Raw genomic sequence first — 14,060 nt, 5'->3', positions numbered from 1 at the left:
CACAGTCTGTATTATATCTTAGGTATCCCACGAGCCTATACTCTAGAAATGCCTTTATTCTCTGTCTGATGACAGATATGTATTAATATGTCCTCTTGTCTACACAAACTGTGGGTGTTTTTGCCCAAGCTTTTTCTTTTATGGAGGATAAATAAGCAAAATTCATATTCAGCCCAGCACCTGCTGAAGCTGTCAGCTGTAGTGTTTGTCATATTTCAATCAAAGCTGAAGCCAGCCAGTCATTTTTATACTGCACAATCCCTACATACTCGAGGACCAGAATTAATGAATTAGCTATTGATTAAATTCCACTCTAGCAAATCCACCGTGGCAAATAAATGAACTACCCGGGGCACGTGTAGGCCACGGCCAGACATGTCCGGGCAATCGATCAGTAGTTAGTATTCTTTTGGGATATAAGAACAGCTGATGATAATATGACATGTAGGAAAAGGCAGTGTAGAAACAGAGTCTGTTTCTGGCTGAGCAGATTATAAAGTAGGAAGGCATTTTTGATCCTTTTGCATTCATGTGTTATGACATATTAGTCTATATATAATAGCAGAAACATGCATAAGTGTTTGCAGTACAGACAATACAGACAAAGGCATACATAAGTTAAAGCCAAGGGCAAAAGATGAGATCCTGAATTGAGTTCTTATCATCAAACAAGCTTTGACTATATCTGTTTGTGTGACAGAAAAATAGCAAGCTTAATTTCACCCTTACACAGAGACAAAAGCTGAATTCAAGCAAAATGTAGAAATGATAAACAGCAAACCAAAATCCTTAAGAGAGTGGAGAAGCAAATAAATTCTGCTAGCCATTTCTGAAGGCTCAGATGTTAGATTTTTGTTATTAAACAAAAAATTCTTTCTACGAAAGAAACAAATGCTAATGAGCATAATCCACCAAAAGTGTAATAAAATCACATGAACAATAACATAGACAGAGGAGGCTAACCGTGTTATTGTCGGTGTAATTCTGAAAAATGTGTTAGTGAGCTTATTTTTAGTCTGTCTTTGGAAGACATGTACTCACAAATAATCACTGTATATGTTACCATTTGGCTGCTTCTAAGGACTGCAAATCTGATGCTCCCTTTACAATTAAGAAGTTTGCCCATGCCTGTGGATGCAGCGGATAGGCAGACTGCAAACAGTGGTTCAAGGAGACATAGATATGCATGCCTTTTAAGATAGCTTCCTAATTCTTACTGTTGTGATAGGTGACTTTTTTTTACCCATGATTATTCCAAGCTTCCATTATCAGCATCGCATTGCTCCCCAAGCATTAATCTTCCTCTTCCTAACTGACAGCAAAATGTGATAATTTTCATTCCTCTACACTTCTTCTCTTAACTACTTCCACTTATGCTTTATTTATTATCACAGCACACCAACACCCAGATGGGTGTGTACATTCAACAAAGAGTGAGATTTCTTCCATTGCTCTTTTGGCCAAAAACTCCAAGACCAAAAAAAAAACCACCATGAGAAACATTTTCAAAGTGCTTACTGAATTCTTGTATGCAACTTACTCAACTGAGAGAAGACAACCTTACATTCTGGTCCCCATTCTGGCTACAAATCACTCTGATATACGAAAGCCACCTATAGCATAGTACCTTGAGCCAGTTACGTGAATAATGGGTGCTGACAGCTGCTTTGGCTCATCTTCCACAGTTGTAATCTGGGTCCCATTGCTTCTCACACAGGCATACACTGTGCAGACTTCCATCTGAGGAGAAGATGAGATTCACATTCTCAGGTGCAGAAATCATTCAGCTCTGCTACTTGTTTAGACTCCTCTCCTGGCCCAAGATTTCATTCTTTTCAATTCAACAGATTCCATACAGACAGAAAAATACTTCAGTTTTGAGATAACTATATCTGCCAGAGACATACTGTGCTATATCACATTTTTACTCTGACTTTAGGCCTTGAGTCAGTTTTCTACACCTACCATATATTCTAACATGAATATAAGGGTAACTTTTCCTTAGTATTTTCTATTCCTTCATGTCTATCCTGGAAAGTTAAAAGTGAAAAATACAATTAAGAATCATACACTTAGTTACGAAAAATGCCACAGGAATAAAAAATTATTCCTTCAATTCTTGGAATTAAAATAAGCAAAGGCAACATGTAACAGCTAGTGAAGGATGCTAACATTGCTGCTGTATTGTCAACAGAGAAGTTGCTCAAAATGAAAGGAAACAAAAAACGAAAGATAATGCCATAAAATTTCCAGTGAGATGCACATGCATCCAATTCAATACTGTTTCCAGAACAAGAAGAAAAAGAATCAAAAGAAAAAAAATTAAACCAACTTATTTTGTTTTTACCTATATTAGTCCAGTATAAAGACTTGGAAAGCAGAAGAGAAGAATAATTAACATCTCAAGCAACAGAAGGTGGCCACGGTAAATTAATATAGAGGGTCTATAAGTAAGGCAGTACACGGAATTTGCATTGTTATTGAGAAAAGACAAATGTGTTTCCGAGTGGCATTCAGAGAGTCATATGGGTATGCGTGGATGGAGGTTTGCTGTTTGAGAGGGGCTGGAACATAGAAATCTGTTACGGTATGCCTGTCTGTGATGTTTATTTATGGCATGTAGTAACTGGATGCAAATTTTCAGACCAAAGTATACATGGTACTACTAAGTCCTTCTCATATATAATGCAAAGTAAACCTGAACAAAATAGACAAGAATAGTTACAGTTAAATGTCAAACTGCATTTCTTGAATATATAAATACCACTTAAGAATAGAAAGATATTGTTTATCCTTCCTTTTTTTTTTTTTTTTTTGATTCTGCACACAGTATTCTGCCTTCTATTATATGAATATATATGAATAGAGGGGCAAAGATAGGGAAAGTGAAAAGCAAAGAAAAAATATTGTACTTATTAACAGCATAAAAAGTACTACTATGATTTCAGAGATCAGCTCTGCTTCTTCCTTAAAAGGATAAGGAGAAAAAAAAAATGATAAAAGGATGACAAATGCAATATCATTATTTCTCTGTGCTGATATATTATGCATGCCTGATGTTTCTAAAACAATTGCAATTTTCTTTTAATGAGTAGGAGTAGAATCTTTTCCTCCTTGTAATATATGTTGGGGCTTTGCTAATGTTGTAGCACAGAGCATTTAGGGGAAAGTAAATGGAGTTTTGATGGTTTGAAAAAAGATAATGGAAATTTGTATTACGAAAAGTGTACACAGACCTAAAATATGCTTTGTATGTATATGCACACAAACATCCGTGCAAATATATGTCCATGTATGTAAAGAATTTCGTGAAACAATATTCAGCTTGGAAACACACATATTTTATGTAAAATAAAAGTATCTTACACAACCCAGAAAAGAGATTCTAACCTGTATATCATATACAGTGAATGGAGACAAATCTGCTAAAATAAAGGACCCCGGCACATTCATTCCAGTCTTGTACTGCTTATTATTTACATAGACAGAGTACTCTGTGACAACACCATTCGGGTTTGAAGGCGATGTCCAGATGACACGTACAGCTGTACTGTTGATGATGACAACCTCTGGAGGGAACATGCCCTCAGGCTCTAGAAATAAAGGAAGAAACTGAATAAACTCCAGCTGTCTCTGCAAAAGCACTTGTTTAACCAAATGCAGATTAGTATTTAGGTTTAGCAAAGGGTTCACTGCTTATCTGCTTCCCTCTGATGAAGTTATCACAGTCTGTAGTCTTCTGTAAATTGGCTTATTATACTCTCAGTTAGAAACCATGAGAGCTGATGGTAAAATGCTTTATACCAGCAACATAGTGTCAATCATCAGTAGTATGTGGCCAGTGAGATATGATGATAAATTATTCACCCATCTGCACTGCCAACATACAAATATTATTTTAATGTGCCCCCCAATCCTAATCCTTCCAGAAAAAAAAAAAAAAAAAAAAAGAAAAGAAAAAAAAGAGGAAAGCAAAACCTGAGACCAAAATACTTTGTGTCTGGTGGAACGTGATGTTATCAGCCTCAAAGCTGAAGCAATATGAAGCAATATGCAATATTGTCATTATGTAAATGGTTTTGAATGTTGATTACTATAGGTAATGATGAGGTCTAATACTTATTTTAAAAAAGAAAAAAAACACACCTTCCTTAGCGTTAAATTACATAATTATCTAAGCATATCAGAAATAACCATGCAAAGACCTATTTTATCATAAGTACCCATCTTTGCCAGTTGAAAAATTGCCCTTACGATCCATTCTATTTTATAAACAAAAGGTGCTGACCCTCGGCATCAGTAAGGAAATGGAATCCTCACTTAAAGTGCTTTGCTAATGACCTGGAACACTTGCTTCTGAGGTAATGATATTATAATGTTTATAATGAGACTTTATAAAGCAAAAAGATTAGAAATACCATTCTAAACACATTTCACATGCACATTTTTTTATTATTATTTCATCCTCCCCCTTTCCCCAACCCCCCAGTAGTTGCCCACTGACATAAAAATGACTCATAAAGAATTTTCTTACAGGCTGAACTTACACCTGGAGTTTCTTGTGAGTCAGGAAAGGCCCTGTGTATGACTGTCATGTCAAAAGCACATCGCTTCACAGAGCAAATCTTTTAAAAAACCCATTAATTGTTTCTAAATTCCACCATTTATTGATATGAACTCAGTTCCCAACTTAGTGCACGCAGACAGGAGTATGCAGGGGAAGATGAGAACAAACTGGGTTAATATCTGCTATTAGAGCTTTTGCCTCTGTCTCACTGGGACCGTTTATTGATCTACCACATGATGACAAGCAGCACTTAAGCATTTTAGCGTTTTAGACCTTTTTCCTTTTATACCGGAAATTTTATAATGGAAGGATGACTGATCTCAACCCTAACAAAAATCAATCAATTTCATTCTCAGATTTTAAGCCAAGCCAAATACACTGCTAACCAACCTCCATCTGAGGTAGTCACATGCACAACTTCACTGTTGATGCTGTGGGCTCCGTTAAAAACTTGAAAAAATATCTGATACTCCGTGTTGGGCTGCAAATCATCTATGACTACAGAGTTTACATCAGCCTGGATCCTCAGAGATCTTCTGTCATCAGTAGAATTCAAGTAGAGGGTGTAATATGCAACATCTCCTTGCAAATCTTGTAGTGCTAAGAAAGGAAAAACACTGGGAGGTCAACTGGCAAACATTCAGTTAGCAAGTTTCTTATCAACAACATTTACTTTGAAGAGAAAAACAAATTTTATTTAGATTTCCTTATTAAATAACAAAAATAAAAACAAATGAAGATTCCATTACCTGCCTTCAATTTCACCCTTATAAGCAGTGATGCAGACTGCTCTTCCAAACTTGTCAAAATCATTAACAGTTCACCATCCTATCTAATATTGGAGAAAGCTTTCTTTCTCTAGACATCCCCATGATGACAATGGAATCTGTGAGGTAAATGAATTAATAGGGGAAATCGGCTGCTAGCAGTGGTGTGCCAACCTTGCAGCTTGCCGCTGTGAAAGGATGGCTTTCACGCAGATAGAAGGAAGAGAGCAAATCAGATTGCTCTATGGCACTAATTAAAGTTGGAAACATCAAAGATGTTTTTCCCTTTTTGCTCCTTCCCATCAAACAACACTCCTCCATACCAAAAGTACTCAATACCTGTGTTTGTCCTCTAGCTGTGAATAAGGGCCAAGTAAAAATGCCTTAAATTATAGCTGCATTCACCTTTATACAGACAGCCTTTTGGCCATAGTGAAAATGAAAATCTATGTGTTACTATTTTGGAACAAGCATGATAGCATCATCTACATGCAAACCTTTAATATTTTCAGAAGTATTACATTTACGGGGAAAAAAAACAACTCCTCACATTTCTTCCTAAAATGTGTTTTGCCCAGCACTAGCTTCTCCAGTGAAAGAAAGGAAAAAAACAGTATGATTTTCTGGCTACACAGGGAAGGAAATTCACTGGTCTGAGCTGGTGCATAAACATGGATTCCAGACAAATCTTGCTCCCCCATTTTAGTAACTCAGATGTAGTTTATTATCTTATCTGTCCTTTGTCAAATGGTTTAAGTTCAGATCTGATCAAATGCACCTGCTTTTCCAATATCAAGATGAAAAGAAAAATTACCGCAAAAACTTTAAGCACTAATACATATTGCTTTAGGTGACACACTGTACCACTGAACAGGACTCAGCGGACTGGGAAAGAGCACTGATAAAAGCCAAAAGCATAGTTTCAGTTTTAATAATACACAGTTTTGTCATAGAAATTCCCAATCGAAAGTGATACCTTGTTTTTATTTTAAGTGGTATAGATACAAGTCCTAAATCCTTACAAGTCTGAAATCTTCAGGAAGTTGTCCAGAAAAAGAAAGATAGCCTTACGTTAAGAACTCCCAAGTGCCCAAAGAAAAGAAGAAAATAATTTGACAACCAAATTTAGGTATAAAAAGTAGTTAATATGATTATTGCCACATAGGAAGTAATGAAATACGATAAGGTTTTCAAATATTGAATGGCCCTGTCTTGGTGTTATACCTTTGTATTCACAAACATACATGAAGGAAATTTCTAACGTATGAACGAAAATAAAACCAGATTGCATTACCTACATTTAGAAGGTCAGGGGTTTAGATTACTAAGGTAATGAAACTTCAGTGAGCTGCTTCAGATCTATTACGTTTGTCAGTTTTTAAAAGCATGCTTAATTCAGTCATGCAATTATAAAATAAAGAGACTACATTTGTTGCAATTCAGCATCCAGTCCTTATAAAATCATTTGCATGTAAGTCATGCAGAAATTCCCCACTACTGTGTTAGCAAACCAACTAGAGAAACTAGCTAAACTCATTTTAAGGAGCAGAACAAAAAGAGAGAGAAAGGGGATTCTCTCATCCTGAAGGGAAATATTTGTAAATTTTTATACAAAGGGATGAAGTATACCACAAAGACAATAGAATTTTGTCTACTACTACTTCATAGATTTGTCATGAGTTTGCATTAACTATTTCTTCACTTTCACTATTCTCATTTTGCAGAAATAGCATATAATAAATACGAACATGAGTGAGAAATAGCAAAACGGGCACACTTTTTTTCCTATTTCTTTCCTCTCCTTTCAAGGACGCTTAGGTATATGATAAATCAAGACAAGGACTGTGTTTCCTATGAGAGCACGGCAGGCTAACATAAGTGATGGCAGGTTAACATCTAGTTATTGGAATAAATACTAAGCACACTTACTTGGTTGTGACCATTCCACTTCTACAGCAGTGTGATTAACAGCACGTGCACCGAGGACACTTCCTTTCTCTGGTAATCCTGCTAATGTAGTAGCTATCACTTCTTCACTTGATGTATATCCTACCTCGTTGTGCACTATGAGCTTGTACTCGTATGTTGTGTACCTAAGACATTTTTAAAATAATTAAATGGAATGAAAAACACAGACGTAGAAAACATTTGCTGTAAACCTTCTGCCTGTGCCAAAGTTCTGTGGTTTCCTCCCTCCCCCAGCCTGAAAAAAATCAGCTGCATTGTTTACACCAATTAAGTCTCTATAAGAGGTGTCTATTTTTTGGAAATAATTCAGCACCATTAACATGATAACAAAAATCAAACACATTCTTTCACTTCTTCATAGTTGTAGCTTCAGAGGTGTTGAGAGATTATAGCTCAATTCAATATGTAATTACAGCAGTGGCAACCTGCCAAAATTTGGATCAGAATTTAATCAAATGAGGCTTTTTTCCTCTTTTGGGAAAGCCATTGATTTTAACTTGCAGAGTCTCATTTGTAAAAGTGATTCACCACACAGCCAGGACTCCCACTGCAAAAACATTAAAAAAAAAAGTGCCTAGGAATGCAAACTCATTTAATTTTCTTCAGACCTGTGTATATTCAACTTACACAGAATTATTAAATACTTCATGCATATTTAGTAAACTAAGCAACTGTCACTCCATAATTTCATCTCTCTATATCAAATGGCATATTAATGTATTTTAAGTGGGATTTCATAATCTCAAACTTAATTTCATCATAAAAAGCCTCACACAAAACTGTGCAATCACGGAAACACAGGATCATCTTGTTCAAATTTTCACTGAAGCTGTAGCACTTTGGGATAAATATCTACAAATGCAATAAAGGAACATACAGTAAATGCCTAATATGTCGAGATTTCACTACAAAAAGAAAAGTCGCTCACTCTGCAATTACTTTTACTTTATTTTTTCAACTGCTTTGTTCCAGCACCTCATATTATGCAGCCATCCAGTCTGACTTTCAACAGAGCTAAGCTTTAACAGCGCCACTTAGAAGAAAGCAAACTAATGGGAGCTCACTATCTCCGGTTGTAACTGTAAGCATTGTAGAATGGTGACAATATACATAACGTATCTTATTTCCCTCTCTGCATTTTCTGTCACTTGCAAACATGTAGTATTTCCCTGGACACTGTAGCAAACGCACAATAAAAATGAAATGGGATCTAGTCTTCTAATTTGATGATAAAAATTTGAGATTCATTTTTTGATTCATATTTCCAACAATGAAGATGAAATTTCTTTTAGCCTACTAGAAAAGAAGAAGGCATCATTGTTAAAATAGACTTCTGTCAAGAATATAATAAAAATTCATTAATTCTGAAACATGCTTAAAACATGACACAAATTAAAAGAGATGCTGATATATGGATTTTCTTTCTGTGAAAAATAAGGCTTGAGTTTCTCTGAAACATCTTCTCTCCAGCCACGAAATCATCCCAAGCTGTTGACTGCAAAAACATAGCTGCAGGTTGCAGAAACCTGCCCATAAGAAGTGTTCAGGTGTGTCCAAGGGTTAGACACACTTTTCTGGTCATAGCTCATTCAACCCAAAAGGTCATTATGCCTAATGGCTTCTCACTTAGGTCCTGTCAGAATTAATTGCGCCCCCTGAATTGCTAATGTAACTGCTGCACACATCAGCACTGAAACCAAAGGAAACCCTACATGGAATTTCAAACACAGCTGAAAGAAAGAAATGGACACTGGGGCATGATGGAGTGAAAAAACAGCTGCATGATCAGTTATTGCAATGGATGAAAATGAGCAGAAACTCTCAGCAAGTAGGCAGTGACAAACCAGAGGCTGGAGCCCTTGGTTTGGTCTATAAAACAGTCTGGAGCAGAGGTCACATTCTGCCTCTTCACACCGTGCTCAGGAGGAATGCTCACACAGGTTTTACCACGGTAAGTAGAAGCAACATACAAATATTTGAGGGGCAATGATTGACATGTAGTCCTCATAAAGCACGTCAGCACACAAGCACAGAAAACACACACATCCTGAAACCACACACAAATGCTATCCTAACATTGTACCTACAAAAAGCAATGCAGAATCCATGTTGAATCTTCCATTACAGGTTCTTAATATGTGTGTTGGCTTGTCTTAAGGACAGGAGGCTTGACTTCAAGATGTGGCAGCTAAGACTGATCAAGAGCAAATGCCTTGCTCTATACCTACACAGTAGGTCTGACACATACTGAGAAACAGAATTCACCCTCCATTTCGCCACTCTCAACACTCTGCATTTAACTATAATGAAGCTAACACAAAGCCGCCCTTAAATTAGATCTGCCGTGAGTGTGATAAATACTTTTCTTGCCTTTGGAGACATTAAAGTGATCATTAATTTGCACTTTTAAAACCAGATAAGAAAAACAATGCTGAAACCAAGTTTGAAAAGCTTCCCATCTAGGGCTTTTCAAACATTCATTCTGCAGGTGCGATGACTCTGCCCACACACAAATCTAGAGCGTATGTACACATACATCTAAATGGTTTGATTGCATGAGCATATCAATGCTAAAATTTCACAGGATCTTTATTTTCATTTGTTTTTCAGAGCAAAACAATATATGAGTCAAGAATAACAGACTAATAATAAATCCCCACATATTAGAATGATTAATAACAAAGATGATGACAAAAAATATTTCATTACATAATTAATATGTTCACTACATAAAGACACAAGAAATACTTTGAACTATTAAACGTACACTATACAAAATGCCAGCATTTGTTTTTATAGTTTTTGTAATCTCACCTGCTAAGACCCTTATCTTCATAAAACCACTGAGTTCCTGAGTAAATATTGTGCCACAGATTTAAATCTTCAGGGGGATTTGATGCAAGTGGTTGCTGGATTTTACGTCTCAGGAGCTCATATCTAACACAAAAGACAAGCGAACACCAGGATTATCTCAACTAATGTTATTACACAAAAAAAAAAAAAAAAAAGACCAAAAAACCCCAACCAGTTGTGGTGGTTTTTTTTTAAGCCATACATTATTTTGTTTTTACAGCTGTAAAGTTTCTGAGATAAACATTCTTTTCAATGTTTCATGTTTTAAAACATTCAATTACTTAAAAAAGCTACTTTGAAAATGCAAAATGAAGCACTTCCATTTGAAAGAATGAGTTTATTTAATGATTTACAGATTTTAAACTTTGTGGAAATGCTATGAAGATCAAGTCCAAATAGCCTAGTAACAATGTCTTATGCAGACTTGACTGATGCCATCTGATATGCACAGACTGCTCCAGAATATGAAATGACAGTGTCTCTTTCTTGCAAATGTGCTGAAACCTATTTTACTGTTTATAGCTACTTAAGCGTGCATTTGTGTTTAACGTGTGTTTGCCAAAAAACACAGTGTAAATTACGGGTGACAAACTGGTGTAGAATGAGTTAGCTGTTCCATCTTTGGACCTTAGCAAGACACCTTTGTGTCTGGGTAGAGATTCATGATATGAGCCTGAAAGACCAAATTATTTCATCCTGGTTTTAATTGGTATCTGAAGCTGCATTCCTGTCTCTGTTCCAAACAGCAGGTCGGCTAAAGCCCATCTTTCATCAGGTCAGCCATGAGACTGCCTGATTCAGGAAGCATCCCCGTCACCCATTCTGCATCACTCACTCTTCATGGTCTTTTATACAAACCCTTTATGGAATTTAACAACTATTAAGTCACTTAATGTCTGCACAAACTAAAGGGGATAACATTTCCTAATCATTCTAGGGATTACATAGAGAACTATACTGTAAAGGAAACAAAATTATATAGATTTGTTCAAAATCTTTAGGATTAGTATTCTTTATTACATTTTACAGGACTTTCTAAAATAAGATTTTCATTTCAGTTTGATAGAGGTGTTTTCCTTGTAAGGCACCAGATGTTTGTACTCTTCCTACCAGAGCTGCTTCCAATGCTGAGCTGCAGTTTCAATCAAACTAGAGTTACAACGGTGTTTACACTGATGCCCAGCAAATTAGGGTCATATGCATATATATTCACTTAAATCCGCAGGTTGATTCTCTAAAGTGCTGAGCTGCTGTGTATATCCTTTCCCTGTCCCTGTCTTCCCCCCCTGCCCCATTTTGCTAAGGTACTACTGTTAAATTCCAGCCAAAAGTATGTGGAGGCTCAGGCAGATCTTAAAGACCCTCACTTTAAGCACTTTTTGTGAAAATGTTCCCTTCTGTGTTTAAGCATTCTGCAGAATGCCTTGATGTGGGTCACCACCCCATATTTAATAGGTACTGCGTACATTGATTTTGCTTTGCTTCCAAAACAGAAATCAACTGAGAAGCTCTCCTACAAGACAGCTGAGACTTCCTATGCCCCATGGCAGCAAGGATGTACAGGCGTAACCTCCAACAACTTTCGCCTTTGAGTTTGGGGAATAATCCTCAACAGCTACAAACACAAGCATTGTGCCACTGACCTTAGTGATGCAAAATCAAATTGCTGCAGAAGTTGTGAGTATAACCTCATAAATCAAATAGTAAAAACTAATTAAAATCCAATGCTGTCAAAACATTCAGATGACTTTATACACCCAGAACAACTCTCACATGGGTGCTTCTCCACTGTCAACAGAACCCAAAGAGAGATCATTACAGTTTTATTAGGAACAGTCCTGGCATATTCTGTCCAATATATTTCATAGTCAAGTAATGAAAAGCATCAAAATCCTTTTGAATGCTGAATGGTGATCATGTGTAAATCACCCCCACTGGCAGCTGCTGCTGCTACTCTGCTTGCTGCAGACTTCTTGCTCCATCATGCTGTACAGAGCAGCTGCTTCAGTGGTTGTTCTTGTTGAGGGCAGCATGGCACACCATGAAGGAAATGAAGTCTGCAGATGTAGGTCGTACTGAATTACTTCAATAATCTATGGTAAAATGGTCATGTTGTTAACCCCAGAATAACAGGGACTGCTTTTCAAAAACCTCAAATTTTACTGTAGAGCAATCAGCATTTCATTCAGTTGTAGTGTGCCCTAATTAAGCCTGAAGAAATAGTCAAGCTACTGTGCTGTAATAACATACGCAACTGAAACTGCATTACATGATAATTATTGAACCCATCAGTGCACCTAGAAGAGAGCTACCAACCAGAACATATGGAGTACAGAGATATAACTCCATGCACAGCTTCGCAATACGTTAAAGCACTAGAATGAAAGATGTGTTTGACATTTTTTATTGTGCATATATAAAGATACATTTGTCTTTATAAATCTTCATGCACTCAAATCCATATTTTTTTAATGTGTATATACACACATACACACTCAGTAATCAATAGATTCAAATCAAAGTCCCCACCCCAGCATTCTAGACCGATGTCAGAGGAGATGCCTTCCTCTGGTTGCTGTGGTGGAATCCAACCTTCTATATCCAGCACTTCCCTTGAACTTCCAATTTTTGAGTCTGCCCCCAGCATTTTAACTTCCATTTTTTTCATGCACTCTCATCCTGAAGATTATTTAATATAATCACATTTCCAAATGGTCACTTTCTCTTTATGTGGAACAAGCCACAGAGAGTATTGAGAATATCAAATGAGTCAATTACTTATGTTCACAGAGATCTCATACTTTTCTTGTCATTTTGTTGGTGGAACATATTGCTTGAACCTGCCACCAAAACTTGGCTGATGCTGCAGCCCAAACCCATTCTGACTTTGCAAATATCCTGTGCTTGCTACTGCTGGCTTTTCAGACAGGACTCATCTGAAAGACCCAGAGCCTTCTGGAATTTGTTCCACAAAGGAAATACCACAGCACAGAGATCATGCTTGCTCTTAATAATCCTGGCTTTTGTTCAAAACAATTCAAAGCTCACCCTGCTATCACCTGCTTCTAGGCATACCCACTTTCCGTGAGTCCACTCATTGGCTCCTGAACTCTAAAGAGGAACTTCCAAAAGTCAGAAAGTTAGAGATCACCTCATGAAATTTACATCACTCAGGATTTTCTGAGTCAGGAGACTCCTTTAGGTAAGGCGAAGAAAACTGCTTCCTCAGTTGCGACTAAGAGCTTACCTCAGATGAGGGCCATTCGGCCTCAGTGGTGGTTGCCAAGAAATGGCAATAAAGGACTCGCTGATTGGAGTCACAGACAATGGACTAACACTCTGAGGCGCTGCTGAAGGTGTAGTCACGCTTGTAGGCAAACTCTCCGTGCAGCCTCCTAGAAACCCATCGCCTCCAGAACAAGCTATTACAGTGACCGAGTAGTTTGTATAAGGTAGAAGATTAGTCACCAAATGACTTAATATTGATGAAGTGTTCCCAGTAATGACAATTCGTGGATCAGGCATGCGAATCTCATAGTTAAGGATTTCACCATTCTGTATCACAGGAGGCTTCCATGAGACCTGAAAGAGGAGAAAAAAAAAAAAAATTGATAAAACAGGTCTGTTACAGTCAGAATGCAGAAATACAGGCACAACAAGTGGGATCTGAGGATGTGTTTGTCCTTCTTCATCAAAACAGACTTTGTGTAAGACCTTTAACTGAAATTTTATTTTTGAAGGTACATCAGTTAAAAATCTAATCTCGTCTAGTTTTAGTGAGGGTTGCAGTAGGAGTTGTAACGATTGAAAAATCTACTATTTAGCTTCAACCAGTAAAATGTGAATTCTCCACTCAAAATTGGAGGTGTTCAGAGGCATTAACAAAAGTACACTAATTAGCATAA

At 37.0% G+C, this 14,060-nt stretch overlaps 1 protein-coding gene across 1 annotated transcript in view; it reads right to left on the bottom strand.

Annotated features, from left to right (window-relative positions):
- USH2A (usherin) overlaps positions 1–14,060 on the bottom strand; it is a 383,410-nt gene that overhangs the window by 103,933 nt on the left and 265,417 nt on the right. Inside the window, exons 41-46 of the mRNA XM_082050056.1 lie at positions 13,403–13,737; positions 10,117–10,239; positions 7,264–7,427; positions 4,958–5,167; positions 3,391–3,593; positions 1,628–1,740 (exon numbers count right to left, since the gene is read on the bottom strand). Of these exons, the coding sequence (XP_081906182.1) occupies positions 1,628–1,740; positions 3,391–3,593; positions 4,958–5,167; positions 7,264–7,427; positions 10,117–10,239; positions 13,403–13,737 (1,148 nt within the window). The remainder of the gene's footprint in view (positions 1–1,627; positions 1,741–3,390; positions 3,594–4,957; positions 5,168–7,263; positions 7,428–10,116; positions 10,240–13,402; positions 13,738–14,060) is intronic.

This window comes from Streptopelia decaocto, assembly GCF_964273445.1.
Source record: "Streptopelia decaocto genome assembly, chromosome: 3".
NCBI classification, from domain to species: domain Eukaryota; kingdom Metazoa; phylum Chordata; class Aves; order Columbiformes; family Columbidae; genus Streptopelia; species Streptopelia decaocto.
The sequence above is the reverse complement of the archived record's forward strand: the minus strand, read 5'-3'. Positions and strand labels throughout refer to the sequence as shown.